The sequence below is a fragment of the Magnolia sinica genome, chromosome 12, assembly GCF_029962835.1.
Source record: "Magnolia sinica isolate HGM2019 chromosome 12, MsV1, whole genome shotgun sequence".
NCBI classification, from domain to species: domain Eukaryota; kingdom Viridiplantae; phylum Streptophyta; class Magnoliopsida; order Magnoliales; family Magnoliaceae; genus Magnolia; species Magnolia sinica.
Genome location: NC_080584.1, coordinates 44,234,024 through 44,258,397, shown reverse-complemented (window position 1 = coordinate 44,258,397; position 24,374 = coordinate 44,234,024). Strand labels below are relative to the sequence as shown.

Sequence of the window (24,374 nt, the reverse complement as noted above, 5' to 3'; positions counted from 1 at the left end):
ATTACACCATGTACCACAAATGCTCAAAATAAATTACAACATTCACACACATAAGCATATTTAAACATCCACCACAACTTCAGGAATTATAGTGGTTCATTTGTTTGTACACCAATTGTTAGAAAAATAGCTACACAACTACTTCACTCTTAATATCCACACCCACGGGATATTGGCTTTCACTATGAAAAAGGTTTTCCAAGGTTCACCTTAAAACCTTCATAATTATGCCTTTAGTTAAGCTTACACAATTACATAAACCTCACACTCTGAGATTTTCCAGATTACCTCAGACAAAACAAAAAATGAGATTTTCTGGTACAACCTCATAAATCAAACCACAAAAAATATACAAAATGTAAATAGTACTTATTTGGAAATTCTCTTTTTGAAGAAGCCCAATAAAACCAATCCGATGTAGATGAAGATGTTCAATGTTCAGTCTCACAGATGAAAAGGTTCTAGTTCTAAATGATTTTTAATTAAATCAACCTAGGCTAGCTTGATTTGATTTTGATATCAAGAAAGGGTAAAACACAAATCCCTTCTTAATATAAGATTGAAATGAATATCACAAAATCAAATTATAAAAGCTAATAAAAAGAATATAAAATGAGCACAATATAGCTTAATAAAATCACAAACTTATCTCTCAGAGTGGTGTCTTGATTTAGCTTAGAATGAATGAAAAAACTTTAAAATTTGTGCTCTATTTATAGGTGAAAATATTGTTCACTCAACTGGTCTAAGGGTCGGTTCAACTAGTCGAAGGACCAACCACATTTCAAAATTTCTGGCGGATAAGATAAGATTGTTACTCGACTGGTCAAGTGGCCTACTCGACTGGTCAAGTGAGACTAGAAAAGCTTACTAGACTATAAGTCAAGCACTACACGACTGGTCGATCACTGTTCACTCGACTGGTCGAGCAATTTCTAGGACTGGTCAAGAGTCCAAAAGAAAATTTTAAAAAATTACAACAAACTTTGGACTAGTCGAGAAAATACTTAGACTGGTCGAGCTAGTACTTCGACTAGTCGAACAAGGACTAAGACTAGTCGAGAAAATGACCTATAAACTTATGAAATGACCGACATACAATATGTAATGAATATGACTCAACCTATGGTCAATCTAGGGTCATCCATACCTTGTTTGTGAGTTGGAACAATTGAAACATCATTTGCTTCAGAACCTTAATTTCTTGTGATACGTGAAGATTGAGTTCGATCTCTTGAATTTGACCTTGAGTTACGCTTGAGTTCTTGAGTCTTTAGCGTACAAAATTTGAACTTCAAGCTTGAACTTGAGTTCTTGAGCCTTAGTTCTTGAATTTGAGCTTGAAGCCATAAACTTCAACAATCTTGTTTTCAACTTGAAAATGTAGGCAAGTTCGACGAAGATGTAAATAACTTTAAAATGCACGAACCTGATCAATTCAACTCAAAGCATGATACAAATTCTAAATGGTTTGACATAATAAAAGTTGACAACACTTCGGGTGGTAGATTTACACTATAGCATTTACAACTATGATGCGGGACATGAAATTCAAATATGATGTATGAGATTTCAGGCTTAAGATCACGTTAGTTCAGAAACAATTACACAAATTCCATATCCCACATGAAAGTCCAAACATTCAATTAAGGGGAATCTATGCGGGTCCAGGCCTACACATGTTAGGGCTGGATCAATAAAAATTATAAACCAAACGATGCTCAAAGGGAAATAGAAATCATCCACACATGCACAACAATCAGTCCTTAATCCAAAGGATTCACTAATTTCAATTCAAGGAACCCTAGGGTGAGAGAAAGGGCAAATAAATCAAGGATAATGCAATCTAGGATTAGGGTTTTGAAAATAGGTATGAAATGGGGAAAATAAGAAGAAAACCTTAACCAAACGACTGCTCCCGCGTGCAAACTGCAGCTCGGGCCTGATGCATGTGCGCAGGGGGGCTAACGGATGTGTGATGGGGGCCCGAATCCCTAAACTTCTTCCTTAACCCTAGTCTGCTAGGGGGGACTTCAAACCCTCCAAACCTTGTGGCGATCCGACGTGCGGTCGGTGTGTAGTGCTCCAGTGAAGTTTCGATCCTCTTGTAAGGCCAAATTCTAGAAACTGGCTGTAGGGAGATGTACGGCTGCAAAATAGATGGATTTGATGTGAGAATGATCGTAGAATGGGAGAAATATGGATAATATGAGATGAGGGTGGATTGGGATAAATGTGGCTTCACACCATGGTAGTTAACCCTTCGAAAAGGGAGGACTTCGCACCCACTTAAAAATTTTCCACAACTCAAAACTCAGAGAGTAGAAAAAACACGCAAGAATTTTTTTATTCAACTTCAATGAATCAAAAGAGCTACAAGGGGTGCTTATTTATAAGAAAAATCTATACCCTAAAACTCGCGCCATGTGCGCAACCTATTACTTGACGATTAAGTAAACCAAAATAAAAACTAATAAAAAAAATCTAAAGCATTCATGATATTCTAAATAACATAAATAATCAAAATCTAAAATATGAAATCAATTCAACTAGTGGGACCCGATCATGAGATCCCATGATGGGATTTACTTGATTATCGGGCCCACTCCAATGAACTAAAACCTCATCTTCTATCTAGGAGGCCCTCCCTGGACGTCGTTATCAAGCCAGATTGACGGTGGGGCCCTCCCTCTCCTTGCGTACGTACATAAGGGCGGCGTGCATGCACGTGTGCTCGTGATATCCCCATCAGACTAGCAAAATGTTAGTTGGGGTGTGTGTTGAGTGTCAAATATTGCATATTTTTTCTTGTTTATATCTTGGTTTTATGAACATGATAAAGATTAATTGGTATATTTAATACATATTTGTATTGCGAGGTGAATCTGAGAGCTTGGATTGAAAAGAATGTTAAAAGCATGGATTTGATGCTCAAGAATCACCAAGGCAAGGGATGGATCTTAGGAGACCAAGATTGAAGAATTCACATGCTAAAGATCCAAGGAAACTAAGTGAGGAATGAAGGGAATTAAAGATTTGAAGTGAACATTTGGCTAGCCTGCGTTTTGGTTTGGCTAGCCCAAGCTTGAAATTCGGCCATCCCGAGAAAGATCGGGTGAAAATCCAGAAACATTTTCTTTTGGAATTTGAGAGAATTCGGCCAGCCGAAGGACAAATTTGGTTAGCCCGAGTTCGTGGTCGGCTAGTCGAAAGTTACGCAAATTTTACATGGACTGCGTAAATTTGAGGCGGTTTCCGGATTCTTCCAACTCAGTATGAAAGTTGGAGTTCCCCTACTATAAATAGGAGTTCATATGATGCTACAAAGCATCTTCTAGGGTTTGGAAAGGGAGAGAAGGCCCAGGTAGAGCGTCGACAATGTTCTTCTACTTCGATTTCTTCCCTGGTTTAAGTTGATTTTTTTGTTCTTCTTCTTGGATGTTAGTCTTGTTAGGCTAATCTCTTAGCTAAGGATAAGGGATGAAATATATAGTTTATTTTGATTTTTATCTTACTTTGATTTAAGTTTATATTGATTTTCATTGATTTCTAATTTGATATTAAAGGAATATTTTCAGTTTTCTATGATTTATTGTAACTCAAATTATAATAGATGTTGTGATAGCTTTGGATATCTGTTTTTCCTATTTGAGATTGTGAGATTGATAAATCTTATTGTTCACCATCGTCTCCTGGGCATGGTAGGGTGATGGAATGCCTTCCAATCATCATAATTTTCCTCTATTGAGAATTAGGTCAATGAAAGTTCAAATTCTGTTTTAATTGCTCCATCATCCGATTGGATAGGATAGGACTCCGATTACAATTGAGTTATCATTGAATCAAGTAGATTAATTTTGAGATTGCTATAGGTGGATTCCTCGATCCGTAGGCTTTTTATCTTTATTATTTTCAAAACCTTTTCCTAAATCACCGAATTAAAAACTCAAACCAACGAAGTTAGACTTAGATTAGTTTTAGACCGTGTTCCCCATTCCCCATGGATTCGACCTCCTTCTTACGAGTTATTATTACATCGTGACCCTAAACTTTGGGTGGTGAACAACATGGCCCTCCCATTATTCTTGTGGTGAATCCCTTCCATACATCAGATCCATCGGATCTAGTTAGGGCGTTGGAGGAAAAATGAAGTGGATCTGCTCTTTGGATAGGCTAAACATGAAGAACGAGTTGGAGTGATGCTCATCGTTGAAATTCTCCAGCAATGGTGACCCACACATGCTATATAACCTAATCCTGAGGGGTTTTATTTACAAATTTACAATTTTCCCTTGTTACAGCTTTCACTTTTCATATCTCCTAACTACACCATTTAAATGTCGCAAAACTTGACGGGTGATCATTATTTTTAACGTCCCGTTAACTGATTAAATTTGGGCTTTGATCTCTTGAGATTAACCAAGATATCCTTTTTAATGGGCTATACTACCCCGAGGTCTACATCAACACTTTCATACATCCAATAGAGAATTTAACCGATATTCGTGGCACATACCTTACGATCTTTGAACTGTGCATATTAATTTTGATGTTTGGATGGTCGTTTTGTAACACCTCAAACTTTTCAATACCCGAGTATTGAAAGGTCTCGAGTGTTACCAGGAAAATTTAGCCTATTATGTATATGTGTATGGTACCAATCTAGCTATCCTGACCTTACATCTATTTTCCAATGTGAATCTGACCGTTGAGAATAATCTTTATCCATAGATCTTGTCATCCGACTGTTAATTTTAAGACAAGATCATCATATATCCAAGTAAACCCACTTGCAATCATCTTTTTACAGAATTAACCATACACCTACCTACATACATTTTTTTACACACGCACACACACCCCCACACACTCACACTAGTGGAATTTCACCTCCTATGGGTACTCGAACCCTTGACCGGGTGTTGAAACTCCTGAGAGTCTACCACCCGAGTAAGAGTAAGGACCCACCTACATACATGACTAGACTACTAACCATCAAGTTTTCCTATTTTAAACATGTCATTTGACCATCCATTGTGTGGTTTGATATATATACATTCCCTAATTAAGTTGGTTAATAACTCTTTATCCATAATGATTTATATATAAATCCTTTTGTAAGAATTACTTAGAAACATACCTATAACCATGTAGAACCATTATATTTCCCAAAAATCTCATATCAATAATAAATAAGAAAATGCTATTAACATAGACCCTTGAATTCTAAATCACATGGTTTCCACGATCCGTTTGATGTGAAATTTTATACCATGCCTATATATCATAAATTAACTATACACGCCAAATTTCAGCCCTTAGCTCATTGTAAAAGTGAATCAATTGACAAATCAGCCCGTAACCATTGATTTTAATGCTCATCGAGTGAAGAAACCTCGTGGGTAGTCGTAGTAGAATATTTCTCTTCATATGAATGATCTGGATTACTCATAATATGGACCAAGTGTAAAATATTAAGACCCCACTTTGATAGGCTTTTCCTTTGGCACTGAGTTATCCTTTTAGGGCTTACCAACTCTGCGTAAACCTAGATCTTCATATCTAACGACTTCCTGTCGTCTATCGCAAATCAAACTTGGACCACACCGTAGCCTCACATGACTATGATATCATACAAAATTTGGACCCTGATCTATGATCCCACGCCGTTGAATGCTGGGGCCGGTTCCTTCATTTTAACGCAAATGCTGATATTTTAGATTTAGGCTTTTCCCACCATCCATCAATCACTAAATTTTGTCCAACCAATTACCTATCTTGACTACACATTTTCTCCAAAATTGGGCCTTGATCATTGAACATGAACCATTAATTAAGATCAAGTTCGTTTCAAGCATCCAATAGGAGGAATTTCAAGATCAAGGTACCTAAGCCTCAGATCAACTTCATAGTTAGCCCCGTGGCCCAAAATGACCTGCCTAAACTAATGAGTGGAAGGGATCTCTCAAGAGGCCATCCTAAGTGGACCCCACCCGATTCCACAACCAATCTAAACATCACAATTACGTGAGTTTCATGAACTTTAAGCCACTGGGAAGCATCAATTCATCAAACATAGGGTGGGCCACACAAAGATCGGATCCATCTTAGATTTTGACCCACACCCAGACACAATCACATGAACTGGATGAATGGAGTAGACCTTCACAAAGAACATCATTGGTGGACCACACAAGGATCGCAAACCGAGCGATGCTTTCCCCTCTCGACTTGGTTTGCGAACCAAGAAACAACTCCGGCTTGCGATGGCAAGTTTTCAGGGACTTATAACAGACTACACCATCAGTCTCCAATCCCAGGAGAATCTGGACCATCAGATCTCTGCCAGAGGGAGGTCCGACCACAGCCAAGAGGCAGGTAATGTTTGAGAATCCTCTACGATTCAGAGAGTTTCTCTACAAAATAGTTTCCAGCGATAAATCAGCTGCTTTTAGGACCCCAGCACGCCCGAACCCGAACATCCAGCTCCAATTTGAGCCGTCCAAAATTAAGAAGGGGGATGTCTGACCCTCTCCATGTCGTCCAAAAAAAAAGGAGGAAAAAAGAAACCGGATGCGGGCGATTTCCACACACAGCCATGTGTTCATTACGTAACTTATGCAAGAGGATTCTAGAGAATCCTTGCCTGTATAAATATACTCCTCCCGACGTTGTGGAACACACAATAGGAAAGAAAGAAAGAGAAACAAGAACCAAAAGAGAGAGAGAGAATCGGAAAGGAAGAAAGAGAGACAAATGCCACTCGAAGCAGTAACTTACCGAGCTTGGGTCTGAGTCAGGCATGGTCCGAGTACTACTGGACATTCCAGCCTAAGAAGAAAGGCAAAACAAGAGTAGGGGAAGAGAGAGAAAGAGAAAGAAAAGAAAAGGAAAAAGGGAAAGAAAAAATAATAATAAGAAGAAGAAGAAATAAGAGAGAGATGGATTCGAGTCATGATCGAGCTGACTCAGTGAAAGAAGAGCATTAAACCCATTTTTTGGCCAAGACTCGGATGCTGATCAAGGTAAGTTAGTTATTTACATGAAGGTTTATATTAAGTTTTAATTTAAATAATAATTAGTTTAAAGATGAAACCCTGAATTAAGCCCTAATCATATAATTGGTGAAATCTATGGTTGAAGTCAAATTTAAAGTGCACGCACTAGGTTCTAATAAGATGAGAAGGCACTTCAACCTCAAAGGCGAGAGTTTTTATCCTTTAAGCTTACCTTAATTTAAGTTGGTATGATTTAATTATTATTATTTTATTTTTTTTACATGTTTACATGTTATTATTTTATTTTTTTACATGTTTACATGTTATTATGATTCTCTCCCTACAATCGTATAATTATACCACCATTAATTGTCTATCCTTTGAAAATTATGGTATGGCTTTGATTACATGTAATCTTTATGAATTTATGTGGGGGGATGGATACAAGCCTTGCCTTTTCCATATTAATTTGTGAGTTAGCCCTTGCTATTCTCCTCTTTGAGTTGACCCTTACCACACTCCTTATTATTGAGTTGGCCATTGTCACTCTTCTCTTTGTTGAGCTAGCTATTGCTACTTTCCTTTATACTTGGTTAGCCAAGTGTTATTTACCTTTAAGGCTTGGGTATGTGTCTTGATATTCTAGAACTCCCATAATTCAATGGATTTCTCTCTTTGATACAAGTACTATGTTGGTAATACCCCTTCTAGCGATTGAATAAATATCGTGGACGTAATGCGTTTTTGGTAGCGGCCCTTGGGGCGACACGTAATTTCATGTTTCATGGTTATGGTGCACAAATCAATGTAAGTAATTCGCAATGCATGTTACATCACCTCCGGAATTGGATGTCATAAATAGTCGCTCCATGAACAAATCATGTCACGTAATTCATCTAGCCATGTGTTGTGTTCGGCTTGGGATAACCGCATAAATCCATGTTAAATGTGGGATACGCCAGCGAATCTCTGTAGAATGGGATGCAGGGCAAGTCGGATAACTCTAATCATATTTCACATTGTGGTGATTGCTAAGTGTGATAAACCATATATACTTTACTAAGCATGCATCTTATATAGGTTTCTTGTGCATATTGATACCTCTCATAGTTGTGGAGTACGAGATGTATCAGAACCTTTATGTTACTTTTAGGAATCTCTTGAATTATTATTAATCCTAAAGGATAACTATCATTATGAGTAGGGCATTGACCCTCCTCTCCAACCGTACAGATGATGCAGTGATATACAGATTGAAGACCTAGAGGATTATCTCCCTATGAAAGATTATACTGAAAGAATAATAATTTTGTGATTTATTTTTATACTTCTGCTGCAAACTCGATAAATGTAATAAACCCCTATTGAAAAGGCATTTAATTATTTACTGAATTCTTTTACTCTGATAAAATAATCAATATAGTCAATTTTATTCTCGTGAATGTTACCTTCATGAAGGTATCTGGATGTGATCTAAATGGAAAAATAATAATAATAACGTGTCATTTTTAAAGCATCCAATTTATACATTATTAACACCCGGTTTCCTCGGGCACGGGTATAAACTCTGGCCATGAAAATTTAGGATGTTACATGTTTGACATATCCAAATATGATGGATGGTTAGATGACATGTTAAGATCGAGAAAACTGGATGTTTAACATTCTGGTCTTGTATCTAGGTGGTTGTACGATCTATTCGTAATTCAATCAACAAAATTGATTCTTTTATCATGAGAACATTTGTATTATGTTTTAGAGAGGAAATGAATATTCCACATAATAATCCAGATTATCCAAGCCCTAGTATGGAAGATACGGGTTATTACAGTAGATGAGGTTCATGAGGTCAACATGATTAACACACTCATAGAGGAGGAGCTCATATTGACTACAATCTTCGACTCCTTAGAACTTGTATTGCTCACTTTATAGATTCTAATGATTACATGATATTAGATATAATGATCACTTTATTAAATTCTAATCTAGTAATTAAAACTAACCGGTGGAGGCTAAGCTTCGAAAAATTGCCCATTATAGACTCAAACCTCTACCATCTAGCATTAAGCCATCGAAGCTTGACCTATAACTATTGCCATGTGGGCTGAAGTATGTTTATTTAGGTTAAGGAGACACATATCCAATAGCGATTTATTCTCACTTGGATAATGAGAAAGAGAGTAAATTGATTGCTACTCTTAAAAACCACAAGATTGTCATATGATGGACTGTTGTAGATCTCAAGAGAATTGACCCATTGATTTGTTCTAACACCCATACTTTTAAGTGCTCAGGTGTTACCATTTAAATCAAGTTTAACATGAATGTGGGTGAGAACACATATAACCTATAACTTGCACATCGATTGATTTCTCACAATTCGCCATTTAATTGCTTAATTGTTGGGCTCCACAAAGTACCTGTCTAATTTGAGATCAACCAACCTTTGAATTAACTTTGGACTTCTCAATGTAGGATTACATCATCTATGATTATTTAACCCATGATCTAAATCTATCGTTGAGGCATATGATGTCACACCTAAAACACTTCAGATCGATCCAGATACAAAGATAAACCAATTCCTCAATTTTAGTCCTAAACCGACATGAACAAGCTTCATCTTAACCATGGAATAAGGCCAATCAAGTAATTAACCTTGAGATTAGCCTATAAACTCAAACGTAGATCAATCTAACCCTCTAGAATCATCTTTACCCATATATCAAACCATCCATCCATTAATTTGCAAGTTTGACCATCACATCATCTATAAAATCCATTTTTAGGGTCTCGACCTCCTTGATAGATAAATGGAACTGTCCATCTTAGATTTAAAAGCTTGATTCATAATATCCATCATTCATTGAACCTACAACTTCTTGTCACTAAGCACACTACATGATCATACCAATCGGACAATTCAAGATTTAAAATTAAGCATTAAAGTTTACTTGTACTAGCCTAAGGATCGTTTTAACCATTGACGAACAAGTTTGTGGCAGTCTAACCATTAGATTCCTCGAGATTGATAAATAAAATCCTAAATCCACATTTTGAGGCCCACTCAGGGACTAAAATTGTTTAACTATCAAATTAACCATCAAAGTGTAATTTGAACTTGGGAAACCCATAGAACCATTAAGATCAGATCTGGAAGCTATCAAATTGTTAAATGTCAGTAATCATCAATTAGACACATCAATCGAGAATTGTGGCCCACATGACAATGGGATCAACTTCATTTTTGAGCTAAGGACTACCGCGGGTGAGCTGCATCAAATGAGCGGAGTTTTCCCACAAACATCATTATAGACCCCAGCTTAGTTATGTGTGTGCACCCGACGTGCACCGAACCTATTCATGTGGGTTTGACCTGCTAACCCAACCAAAATACAAGAAATTATCCTTTTCTCTTCCTGGCCAAACGTCATTTTAATGAACAACATTCGTTGGATCAAGCCGGGGTCCACCATCATCTCTCACAACATGATTCAAGCCATCCATCTGATACGGCCTCCAATCCTAACCAAAACCTGAACAGACCTCACGTGTCAGACCCTCGAACGTGCACACAATTGAGGGGATAAACTAGCTGTGTGCGGTACCATTATGAAAATAGAAATCATGTCTCGTTTGCTGCCAGTCTAGCAGTCTACGTGTGTCTCACCTCCTCCATCTCAAATGTATGATAGCCCTTTAATCTAGGGTTACAGCCATGCAAGGATAGCTGGAGATTCTTTCTGTTAGAAGATATCAGTTGCCCTAGATCATATTTTGACCATTCATTATCCATCTAACAATCCGAAAGAGCTAGGTTTTGGTATATTAGGAGAAGATCAAACAACAACACTTTCTGTAACATCCCGAAATTTCACGGCCTGAGTTTATACTCATGCCCAGAAAACCAGGTGTTAATAATTGAATGAATTGGATGCTTTAAAAATCACACCATATTATTTTTCATTTAGATCACATCCAGTTACATTCATGAAGGTAACTATTTACGAGAATAAAATCAACTGTATTTATTATTTCATCAGAGTAAGGAACTCAATAAATTATCAAATGCCTTCTCAATGGGAGTTTGTTACATTATCGAGTTCACGGCGGAATATAAATCAAAATCATATAACTATCTTCTTATTCTTTTAGTATAATCTTCCATAGGGAGATGGTCCTTTAGGTCTTCAATCTATGCAAAACCCGTATCATCTGTACGGTTGGAGAAGGTCAACGCCCTACTCATAGTGATGGTTATCCTTTAAGATTCACAATAATTCAAGAGATTCATAAAGTAATGCAAGGGTTTTGATACGTTCTGTACTCCACAACTACGAGGGGTATTAATATGCGTACGTAACCTACATGAGATGCATGCCTAGCAGAGTATATGTGGTTAATCACACTTAACAATAACCACAATGTGGAAAATGATTTAGAATTATTGGGCTCGCCCTACATCCTATTCTATGGAGATTCGTCGGTGTGTCTCATGTTTAACATGGATTTATGTGGTTATCCCAAGATGACGCAACACATGACTGAATGAATTACATGATACGATTCGTTCATGGAGTAACTATATGCGACATCCAATCCCAGAGGTTATGTAACACGCATTGCGAAATACTTACATCGATTTATATACCACTACCCATGATATATAGAATTACGTGTGGCCCTAGGGGCCACTACCGAAAACGCATTACGTCCATGATATTTATTTGATTGCTAAAAGTGGGATTCCTAACATAGTACTTACACCAAAGAGGGAAATCCATTGAATCATGGGAGCTTTGAAATTTCAAGACACATGCCCAAACCATAAAGGTAAATAACACAAGGCTAACATAATAAAGGAGATGAGTAGCAATGACTAACTCAACAAAGAAGAGAGTGACAATGGCCAACTCAATAATAAGGAGAGTGGCATTGGCCAACTCAAAAGAGAAGAGTAGTAAGGACTAACTCAATAAAATTGATAAGGGCAAGGGCAAGGCTTATATCCATCGCCCCACATAAATTCATAAAGATCACTCGTAATTAACATCATATCGTAATTCCCAAAAGGGTAAATAAGTGATGAGAGTAAACTAAGCAATTGTAGAGAGAAAATCATAGTAACATGAAAGCATGCAAAGGACACCTAGATCCATAGCTCAATTGGCAGACTGAGTGGAGATACCTCGTTTCAACACTTGAGGTCTTGGTATCGATCCCTAGCGGGGGTGGCTAACATGGAGTGTGTGTACTGACATGGGTGTGTACTAACAAGCTAACCCAAAATAATAATAATAATAATAATAATAATAATAATAAATAAATAAATAAATAAATAAATAAAATGAAAGCATGTAAAGGGCAAGAATAATCATATCATCTTAAAATAAGGTAAGCTCAAAGGAAAAACCCTCACCTCTAGCGTCGTATCTCCCTCAAGGGTTGTTGGAGTTTTGCATATGTGCTATGGAGTTGCGTTCTATTATGAATTTAAACAATTTGAGTGGTATAATTATTCCCTGAACTGTCTCACATAATTAGGATAATTGCCTAGTTCTTGGCTTATCAAGATAACGTATTAGATATGGACTTACTAGATGAAAGGATTAATGCAGGGGCATTTCACACCCGACTCTAGTGGGGTAGCTTGTGGGATGCAGGGACACACTCGGAGTGGGTGGCCCATGTGATTTAGCGGCCCACGAGCCCACAAGGGGAGTTCGGTCGAGGTCTTAACTCATGAGATGTGAGGCCTGGGCTATGAGATAAATGGATTAATTCTTTGCCATACTCTAACAGTTCGAGATTTTAGAGCAAGCGATTAATTGTTGTGTGTTATTTACCGTTAAGCATTCTGCAATACTTTTTGGTATGGGTACTCATGGTACCATTACTACCACTACCTATCCATGGTGCAGGAGACGTTGTAAGTGTACGACATCTCTCATCCAATAGGTGTGGTCCTCCATGATGGGTTGCACCTAAAATAAAGCTCATCCAATAGGATGCGGCTTGCCCGTGCCCATGGCTACAGGAAGTGTGTGGCCCATAGAGATGCCTATGAAAAATCTACTCCGTCCATCTGTTTCGCAATACAGGAGTTCAACAATCAGGAAGATCCAAAACTTAGGCTGGCCATACCCACTATAAGAAAAAGCGTTATACAGGGCGCTTATTTTTAGGGGCGGCCATATATAACTACCGATGATCATGGAAATCACCGCCAGCCGTCCAAAAATGCCCTTGTTTTTGAAACGTGGCTGCCGGTGAAAGGATGCGATTAAAACAGAAAACCCGAAGGGAATTTTTCATTTCCGTCTTTTCATTTCCCTCTCTTGTCGTGCGCGCACACTCCCTCCTCTCTCTCCACTTCTCCCTGCCCTCTCCCTTCCCCAATCTCTCTCTCCCATCTCACTTGTCCCTTTGCCATCCTCGATCTCTCTCCCTTCCTCTCCCTCCATCTCTCATCTCCCTGACTCCCTGAAAATAGCCATTGATCAATCTCCCTCCAATAGCTGACGATACTAGAAGAAATCAGAGCACACAAAGTGAAAGGTACTCTCTCTTTCTCTCTCATTTCCTCTTTTAATGGCCAGAAATTAGGCAGCAACCATGGCAGTGGCAACCATATCCGCCGTTGTCCATGGCCTCCCACATGTTTGAAGAAATGCTTCAACTAAGAATCCCTAGAGCTGTCTCTCCATTTCCTCTGAGGTCTAGCAAGGATGGCGAGAGTTAGTGTATTGAATGATGCTCTCAAAAGCATGGAGATTTTGGTAAAGTTGATCCTAGAGCAAGGATGGTGAGAGTCAGTGTATTAAACTGAAGGGGGTGCCAATGGAGATTTTGGTAAAGCTGATCCCAGAGCATGCAAGAAAGCAATGAGCCTTCCTTGGATTATGACGTGTTTCATGTACTCATTACAAACTGGTCATTGCCACAAAAACTTCTTCGGTGTAAAAGTTAGTGTTGAAGTTTCCAATCCCCACTGCAGCAAACCTTTTTCTTTTCTTCTTTTGTTTGTTCTCTTTTTCATTGCCTTTGTTTTGTAAAGCAGGTTGAAAAGGGTATGCTAATCTTATGAAACCTAAAAAGGTGTCTGCTAACCCTTGTTTACAAACCACAAATTGTATCATTATATGGAACAGAAAGATTGCCTTTTTATTTATTTATTTAAGTGATTTATATTTATCAAAAAAATGTACAATGCCGAGAAGAAGGGAAATGACAAGTCATGATCCAACCATCCTTGAACGTGATTGTAACGACCTTGGAATTTTTGTGCTAATCTTTCCTTAAGTAGTTGTTTTTGGGGTAATTAGCGCTTTACTTGATTGCTTGTGAAATTCGCATCAATCACTTTAAATTGTATCTGCATGGCTCTAAACGTGCAGATTAGTGAGCGCTACGTTACTCTGAAATCTGGGATCCATCGCTAAATCCAGTTGTTCTGGGGAATTTTTGGAAGATCTGGATCGGACCTAGACCGCGCGTCGAAAGTCCGATGGCGATGATCTTAGGCTATTGCGGTCACTGAGTTGGGCTTGGTCTTCACCTCAAAAATCAAGTCGATCTGATGTTCTGGGTCGATTTGGTTGAGTTCGGAGTGAAGAGTGTGAGAACGGTTGGAATTTAATAAGCTTTTTATGAAATCTGAGTCGTGTCGCTGCGACGATTTTAAGCTATCTCACCGTTGGATTCTGACCCAATTTCACCCTCCGATCAGGATGGTTGGCCCTGGCATATCCTAGTGCTTGTGGACTCGATCGAGTTTCCGTGACCGTTGAATTGAGTGTGGTCCGCCACGGCCGATCTGAAGAGCCGGTCGGCACGAAAACTCAGCGACCTAGATCCATGGTCAGTGAGCTTAAGTCCGACCTTTCGTGGTTATAGGCCCACCAGAAGTGCTTCGTTGGATCGAGAAAGGCGTACTTTGGTTATAACCTAAGTATACCTTGACCCTGGGGTTATTTCCATCATTTTAAGGCCTATATATAGTCCTTAAACCCTAGTTCTCATTTCCATACGAATTTTCTCTAACCCTAGCTTGGAAAGAGAGTGGAAAAGAGAGAGTTAGTGAGAGAGATTGGTTGGTGAATCATCTTGATTCTTCCTTGTTCTTCTTCACCTTTGAATCTTCACTTTGAATCGTTCCTCTGACGATTCTGAGTTCTTTTGGGGTAAGTTAACCTAACCCTAACCTGTGTTAGAGCTTAGATTAGACTTGGTGTTGTTGTATCTCATTTCTATCCTTATTTTAGGGTATTCTTACGCCGTTGACGAAGGCAACTCGTCTAAATCAGTTCGGCGGTTCTTTCTTTGCTTAAGGTGCGGACTTTAAGTGTATAGGTTATGGTTTTCAAGGCTTTCAATCCCAGATAGTGATTTATTCTTGTTATGGATGAGATTTCACATGTCAAATGTTATGTTTACATTGCTTTCTTGATATGCATGTGCTATGTTGAGATTTGTGTATTCTAAGTGTATTTATAAAGTACCGTATACGTATAAAATACGCACCTATGTTTGCCATGATTTTTGGTCATGTATGTATGCTAGATGCATGTATGACAACTCCTTGGAAGAAGGAATTGTCTAAGTGCATGTATTTCAACATGCGTCATGTATGTTGTTCCATGGATGCTAAGTGTTTGTAGAGATGCATGAATGACCTACGTGTAACTGTGATTACACTAAATGCGGGCGTTGAGAAGTGATTCTCAATACTTCTATGGATGCGCATGATTTCCTTATGCATTTACATTCCAAGTTATTTAAATTCAAGCATTCCTATGCTTACATTTATGTTAAGTTGATATTCTTCAGATGTGTATGCACCATGATTTGAGTGGTTGTTCCATTACTGTTTTACATTCCATATGAATATCTGTCGTAGTGTAGGATGTTTGGGACTATGCCTTAGTCCAGGAAATCGGTAATTGACCCTTTGGTCGTGGTTGAGATTGCTTTCGCCACGTAAGACGCATTAGACGAACCCGAGTCGTATTAGAGTTGGCGGCAGTGGTTTGGCCACGCCGAGTGTTTGCGCACTCTATGTCGTTCAATTCAACGTGCGCTCGTGCTAGTCGAGTTCGTCAACTAACCCGATTGTCCAGTGTATGTTAACCATGTATGGACGCCACTGCTTGAATCTAGGGTACCGAACTTACCAGTGAAATCCTAATAACCATGGTACGATCCGCTAAGACTCATGAGCCGGACATGGTGGTATGGGACACCGTGGTCGAGCTGTCGGCCTACGCTGGGGTGACGAGCCTCCCCGTAGTGACCAGTGAGCAACTTAACCTCGTGAGCCGATTATGGTGGTATGGGACACTATATTCGTGCTGTCGGCCTACATTGATTGGTGACGAGCCCTTTGTAGTGACCTCGAGCATACCTGGATACCGCAAGGAGGTGACGAGCCGATCTGTGGTAGTAAGGGCATGAAAGGCGTGCATTGATTGGTGACGAGCCCTTTGCTACGACCTCAACCATATGATCGTATGAGATGTCTAGGATTGACGACCCTAGTATGGATCACTGTTGGATGGTGATATGAGGAAGGTATCTTAGCTTCCCAATCTTGTTGTATGAATTGGACTAATAACAACTTGGTAATCATCTCCATGCACCGCATTTGCATGTGCTTTGTAGATGTGGCGCACTTTGAGGCGATGTCATGCGTAACGTAAGATGAAGACGCTGAGGGTGTACGCGTGAGGGCACGCATCATATTGCATTCATACCTGCATTAACAAGAGTACTTAGGATTTATTTAATTGTCCTGCTTTATCATTCTTGTTTGATTGAACTGATAGCATGTTAACCAATGTGCCTTATTGTTCCACCGAGTTGATCACTCACTCCCACGTTTCGGGCGGTGTTTCACACCCACCGGACTGTCTTAGGCCCCGATGTTGCAGATGTGGATGCGACGCTGAGGCAGAGGGAGCTGGATGACGACGAGGCCGCCTTCTCCTATATGCAGTTTCGACGGGTTCTAGCGAGCCTCGGTCGGTTGCGGGACCTATGGGATGACTATTTTGGGAACTGAAATGATGTAACTTGTACTTATAATTTTGATAAATAACACTTTTACACGATCTGGTTGTATATGTAATTCAGGGACTTACACTTGTACACATATTTTACTATAAGTCTTCCGCTTGCTTTATTCACTTATCCCTGAATCATATCTGCGTTTTGGCTTAATCTATCCCATGTTTATGTGCTAATACAGTCAACATACATCATTCATTAATTATGTTGCATAAGTGATGTTTTGGAACTCGGGAGCTGAGTTATGCTCGACCCCCGAATTTCAGGGCGTTACAGTGATTATCAAGTTCCTTTTGGTCATGCAGAAGCATAGTTACATTAGAGAGTTTGAGTATGTTGATGATCATAGGTCGGGTAAAATAGTGATGGAATTGAATGGAAGATTGAACAAATGGGGGGTCATTAGTCCTCGCTTTGATGTTGGGGTCAAAGAAATTGAGCCCTGGACTACAAGGCTACTCCCTTCTAGACAGTTTGGATACATCATGCTGACAACATCTGCGGGCATCATGGATCATAAAGAGGCCCGGAGGAAGAATGCTGGTGGCAAGGTCTTAGGTTTCTTTTACTAACTGGAGGTTTTCCTGCAAACATATTTGAATAGATCTTTCTGTTGAGAAATTTTCAATGGATTTCAAAAAACATTATACCTGGGTTGTGTTATTTAGTAGCCCTGGATTTATCCTCCCTTTTGAATTGTAGAATGTTGAATTTTTTTAACTGCCATTTTGGTAGGGCATTTTAAGACCATCAAGTCAACACTACTTGCCAGCCATTACTATTAAAAAAATAAAAATGCTTCAACTAAGAATCGCTTTGACGATCGCTTTATCTATGGCCATGGGAGTTTTACTACATGTGTTCAGCCAGCTATTGGGTCTGTATTTGTGCATTGAGTTTGGGTCTATTTTGCTATTATTGTCATGTTGTGGTTGTAGCATTGATGAATGGAAGTTTCATATCCTTATGAAGCACTTGAATAAGATATATATATATATATATATATATATATATATATATATATATATATATATATATATGTATGTATGTATGTATGTATATATATATATACTGTCACCTATATTTTAATTTTAATTTTTTAAAGATCAATTAAACTAACAGAATTATGTGCTTCCTAAGTTGAGGATATGCTCAGTAAGCTCGAGCCTTGAGTAGGGACAAGTGGGTGATAGACCATGACCCAAAATCTCCCATATAGGATGCTCACCATCCAATCTTTGTTTTCCCATTGATTTTGAATATGGACCATTCATCTATTCAAAAACAGAGGATTGTTCAGTTAGGGAAAACTTTGGGATATCTCCCATTGACAATGGCAACCATCATACCAATGGTACAGATCACTGAGCCATAGTCCACACTTGTTCAAACATAAGGCTACAAGATATTGTGAATTCAGACTGATTGTTATGAGGGGAAAAAAAAAAGAAAAAAGAATCTTCCATCCATTGCTTGTGAACTAGTTCAACTCTTTGGGATGGACGGGGGGAATGCCAGTGGACATTGGAAATAACTGGTTATTAGTCCATGAATACATTTCTTTTTCTTCGCTATTTGGAGTGCTTCATGTAGCTTTTCCTTGTTTGACTGTAGGTTTGTATTCTTGAGTTGGGAGCTTTGTGTATCATGTCTTGACATCTTCACAAGTTCACATTTTCTTTTTCCTTTTTGTTCTATTTTCCTTGTGCGGATTCATATTTTTTTACAGATAAATGTGAAGTTTCCTATTAATTGTTGTGGGTGTTTTTAGTGTATGGGTTGTTGTCCATCACAAAGCATACTGAAGCATGGACATTTTCTGCATGTAGTACTGAGTGTAGGAAAATTCTATATCATGCTCAAGACAAAAAAAAAAAAAAAAAAAAACTATGGACCTAGCTTGTATAATAGGAAGTAGCTTGATTTTTCCATAGAATATTGATGTCATGTTTGGATGAACCCATTTGAAAATGATTAAACCATTGGGAGTGATGGGCATATTATCCCTTGTTCCCATCATCTAGATGTTAACATCCAGTCCCCGCATAAAAATAGCAAAGACCAGTTTTTTTCTTTTCTTTCCAACTAGCTATGGTAATGGGTATTCCTTGTTGTGTTAGAAATTGCTACTTACATTCATGTAATGATGAATGTACTGCTTGTTGATTTACTTTTCTATTTTTCTATTTTTTATTTCTATTTTTATTTTTTTTGAGTCATCATCATCATTTAAGCCTAAGCCTTTATCATAGCTAGTTGTATTAGGCTTTGCCATGAGCTGAAATATGTTCGACTAATGCTCGTCATGACTTGAAAATGTAAAGCATGTAGCAATTTTTCTATACAACATTGATTTCTTTGTGACATTCATGAGGAAGTAGGACTTATTTCATTTGAAAAAAGAAATCTTCTTGAAAAAAAGCATATTACTAGTCATTTGCTATGGATCTCATTTCTTCCATTCGTAGATCAAGGACGGGTGGGGTTCTCTACAAAGAGAAGGCATCTTCTCAATCTGGTGTAGTTGGTGTTGTGGAAGTCGTTGTGATCATACAAGTAATTAAAAAAACCCCCTAATTTACAGATTTATTGACTGAGTTTTCGATCTGCCTAATTTTTGGACTCTTATCCTAATGTGAGCATGAGAAACAAATGGGCAGAGTGGTTTGAACATGATATGAAAAGAAGGAAAGAGATAAGTGTCTCTAATTACGGTTTATAATTGTATCTAAGTTCATCAGAGATTCATTTACATGAATAGATCAATTGAGTTGTTGAACATCTAATTACAGTTTATAGTTATTAATTGATCTTGCTTAATAATATTTTTATTGCTTCATTTATAGTTGGTTGGATGATGGATATACTTGCGATTGAGAATAGAAATAAACAACTTACAATATATATATACACACCCATATATATGTTATCCTTGGAGGATTTATTTTTTAGGGGGGGCATGTTATTATTGTAGCCTGTGGTATGGTGCTCTAATATTGTTTGTATGTTACTCGCATGTAGTAGATAGTACTAGATAGTAGATCCATCCAGCGGACTGTCTAAGCTGGATCAACCAAAAAAGCTACTGGGATCACTCTCTGGATCATATCAACTGAAAAGGTCACTAGCATCACTACTTGGGTTGGATTCACCAAAAAAGCCACCTGAATCACTAAACACGGCAAGTAGGCAGAAGAGTCTGCTTCCTACCTATGAAATTCCTGAGAAGTTTGAGGATCTGATAAAGAAGGACAATGTACCTGCAGTTCTGAGGAAGTCGTTATCTCCATCAACTTACAAGGATTATTTTGCTACTTTGCTTTATTCTGACTACCACCTTGAGGTAAGAAAAAGAGAGATTTGGCTACAGATTTTTCTGTATGTAATTGTATCTTCTTTCATGAGACAAGTTAAGAGAAAAAAATACTTAAGGAACTTTCTTCAATAGTCCCAAATTCTAAATTTCTAGTATGTTGACGGACCAATCTAATTAACGCCTTCATCAATTTGAAGGGTGATCATTGACTTTGACACTTTAAAAAGTTCCAGGCTATGTCTGTTTTCTATCATTTCTATTCAATGTCTGTGGGATTATGCACTTTGTGCTGTAGTTAAAAGGTAGAAATATCCAAGTTTTGGTAATTTCTTGACATGAGCTGAGAATTTGTGACTTGTAAATAGTTCTAACTCTATTTATTATGGCAAGTCTTTAGTGTCAATATGAACATTTAGGAAGAAGCGAGGATTGTAGAAGATTGCCCATTTCATTGTTGCCACCACTATATGTAGTCTTTTTTAAGGATGGAACCAAAGTCTGATTGAAATGTCTGAGCTGCAATAATTGAGATACATGTGAAGTTGTGGATAGCAATTGCCACATTTTGGGAAAACCTTATTTTAAATGATTAGAATTGCAGTTTATTACGGACTGGTTATTAGTTTTAGAGTACATTTGGTTGTCACTAAAGAGATTTTTCCTCATATTTCACAATTTACAGAAACCTACTAAGAGCCTAAGAGTAGAAATTCCAAAGTCATAAATTTGTTTTTCTATGCCTGTGAAATGCTCATGAGCCAAATGCAGCCTGAATGACTTTCTGATTTAAGATGTTAGAAACTATTCATGAAATGTAGGTTCCATGGTGTGTTTATCAGTTCAAAGAGTGGTTCATGGGTGATATATATGTTGATTTCACTGTACAAGTTCTGATTTCGGTATCGAAAACCAATCCCATTCTCCTCTACATCAGGAATGTTGAAGAGTTTCTATTTAAATCGCAAAGGATATACACTTTATTCCAAAAAATGCTGAGCAAACTATCAGGACCAATATTGATCATTGGTTTAAGGATGTTGGATCCAGGTAATGATTATAGAGATGTGGACGAGAGGCTCACTCTTCTATTCCCCTACAACATTGAGATCAAGCCACCTGAAGATGAGACCCACTCCCAACTGGAAGAAGACATGATAGTGATCCAGTTTCAAGACAACAGAAACCACATCATGGAGGTACTCATAGCAAATGATCTTGACTGTGATGATCTGGGTTCAATCTGCCTTGTGGATACGATGGTTCTCAGTAATTACATAGAAGAAATTTATTTTTTTCAGGTCAAGTCATATTTATGTGTATTTATGTGTTTGACACACAAAAGAATCCAAGAGCTGACTCTCTTTTGCATGCTGAGATCAATCCTAGGCCCTGACAATGCCAAGAACAACCACCTAGTGACTTCTCTATTGCTCAGTTCCGGTTTCTGGAGCGACTACTTGTTGTCCATGGGCACTAGTGCTATAAGAGGATTACCCAAATGGTAAGAACTACAGAATTCCTTCTTTCTCTGCTTTCACTCAACAAAAATTATATATTTATATGGGTTACATGGCTAATTCGTACTCATGGAAACTACATTGCATTCAAATCTACTATTTATATGGGGGATTTTTATTTTAGACATGATGTAGACAATTAAACCTTCATGTGTTTTAGATTATATTTTATTTTTTCTCTTTCCTTTTCTTGAAAGAATAAGTATTGTACAATGCTTCTAGATTCTTATGTATATTCCCTTCTTCCATGTTAGGGGCCTATTGTTACCACAATCTGAGCTTTACTGACACCTCATCCAATAAAGGAACTTCGAGTAAAGATGAGCAGTCCCACCTTTTTATTTTGTGTTCCATCTCTTCTAGATTCTTACATATTTTGTTTAGAAGAAATGATGAATTGCTGTTGATCAATAAGGCGACATGAGAAAGTTATTTTTTTCTTTAGGGAGACATGAAATAGTTCTTTTCTTTTCTTTGGGGAGACATGAAAATTGAAATAGTGTGGAAGTAGAAAACAGAAAAAAGGATTTAAATGTCATTATGTTTTGGTGTATGGTTTAATTGTTGTACGCTTTTGGGAGTGCAGCAACTAGGGAACTACATTGGACTAGACATTACATATCTAAGTCCGCATCAATAATGCATTAGTTTTTGTACTAAATCTATTTACAAGCTCTAATGTTTGGAATTTGTTTAGAATTTAGCAACTATCAGTTCAAATTCACAGTAAGACACAAAAATCACATCTCCAATCCAAGAATACAATCTCGGCTATCTGGATTGCTGATTTTTCACCAGTATAGGATGATTATAGCTGAAATGAGGACATATTTAAGGTGGATTGCCATTCTCTGTGCAGTGACTTTTAAAATCAATCACTCAGTTAGATGTTGTTCGCTTCTTTTCTTTTTTTGAGAATTAGAAATATAGATAATTCAAAAAAAATAAAAAATCAAGAACAATGTATCATCCTCTAGTAATCTCTACATGTTGTAATTATGTCATTATTTCATATCTCTATGATTTGACCTTTGTGCAGAGAAATGCCTTTCGAGTTCTATAGCACACAATTCTAAGACATAGCATTTTGACTTGATGAAAGAGTTGCAGCTACTAATCTTAGATGCATGATCCTTCTATGAAGGTGCTGGTCCTGCTTTAAATCAGGTTTCATACTCAAACTCCTCCCACTTGCTAGCTGTTTCATACTTGCTAACAGTTTAAAAGGGACACTTCCCCTCTCTTGTACCAGAATCTGTTGCCACTTTGCTCTATGCTTCATGCAACTATAATACTAATATTCTTATAGAAATTGAGTAATGTATTTCTTGTTAAATCATGCACAATGGGAGTTGGTGTTAGGGGAAAGGGTTTACATAAAGCTTTTTTTTTTCTTTTCAAGATTCTTCATTTTTTGGGTTGAGAATATGATATATTTTCCTTGGTTTTCATTCATGGAGACTAATAATGCATCATTTATGACAGTGGTATGCCAGAGTGTAAGCTTGGACCGAATGACAGAGTGCTTTTGGAGGCTCAAGGTCAAATGACAAAGGTAGGATAAACTAAAATGTATCAGTACTTAAATAAAGCTATTAAACTCAAATCAGGGTAAAGTCTCAGTGACTATCAATTGACAAATGGCAAATTGAATGTTTCATTGGATTTTCTTATCATAATGGCAGTTGCTAAAATGTAATTCGAATGCATGTTGCCTAATGGACATTTTCTTACCTAAATTGGTAGGTTCGATGTCATACGACACAATTTAATTGCAGTTGGATGTTCTGTTGGCATTCACTTAAATGTTGCTTTCTATGATATTTTTATGTTTGTGCAAAATGCAGTTAGTTGATTAGTATGATGGCTACATATTCCTGTGCTTGATCAGTATGTTACTATTTATAGGTAGCAATGGCCTAGAAAAGATGAATTCATGATCTTTCTTGTACCAGAAGGGCAAGGACTGGCACTATTGTAGATATGATCGGGCAAAACTGATAGAGAAAATCGCTACTTTAGGAAAGAAGATTTCTTAATATTTTCTCTTCAACATCATTTTAGCATGACTAAACAATTGTCTTGGAAGATTTGTTAATACTTCAAACATTGATTGTAAGTTTAGCACCTTTTTTGTTTAATTCTATTATGAATTTATATCGAAAACCTGAGAATTAAGCGGTGCTATTGGTGGTGAGTGTAGAAATGTAAGTCGCTATCAACTTCAGGGCAAATTGGGTGGCTAATTTGGTGGACAACTAACTGGTCTCTCGACATTGTGAGTTAGTTCTCTCTTCTCATTAAAATAGCAATAATTCTTAGCCGCTTTAGCATCATGGGAAAGTGTTTTCCCATTATTCTATTGTTGACAATGAGTGAAATTGCTTTTGTTGAGTTTCCTTATTCAGATATACTGTAGAAGCCCTGGAGATGTTATTGTTGCCCATGGCAAAAGATGGTACTGAGGCTCTTGGC

At 37.7% G+C, this 24,374-nt stretch overlaps 1 protein-coding gene across 1 annotated transcript; it reads left to right on the top strand.

Annotated features, from left to right (window-relative positions):
• Positions 1-21,354: 21,354 nt before the first annotated feature.
• LOC131220465 (uncharacterized) lies at positions 21,355-22,725 on the top strand. Its single transcript, XM_058215366.1, has 2 exons — positions 21,355-21,883; positions 22,154-22,725. Exons 1-2 carry the CDS (start codon positions 21,372-21,374, stop codon positions 22,185-22,187), a joined length of 546 nt encoding a protein of 181 aa, XP_058071349.1. The 5' UTR covers positions 21,355-21,371; the 3' UTR covers positions 22,188-22,725.
• The last annotated feature ends 1,649 nt before the right edge of the window (positions 22,726-24,374 follow it).

Excerpts from the sequence above, each read along its gene's own strand:
- LOC131220465 (XM_058215366.1), top strand. The coding sequence starts at position 21,372 with ATGCTGAGCAAACTATCAGGACCAATATTGATCATTGGTTTAAGGATG. Across the intron at positions 21,884-22,153 it reads ATAAGAGGATTACCCAAATG|GGGCCTATTGTTACCACAAT; the intron begins GTAAGAACTACA and ends CTTCCATGTTAG.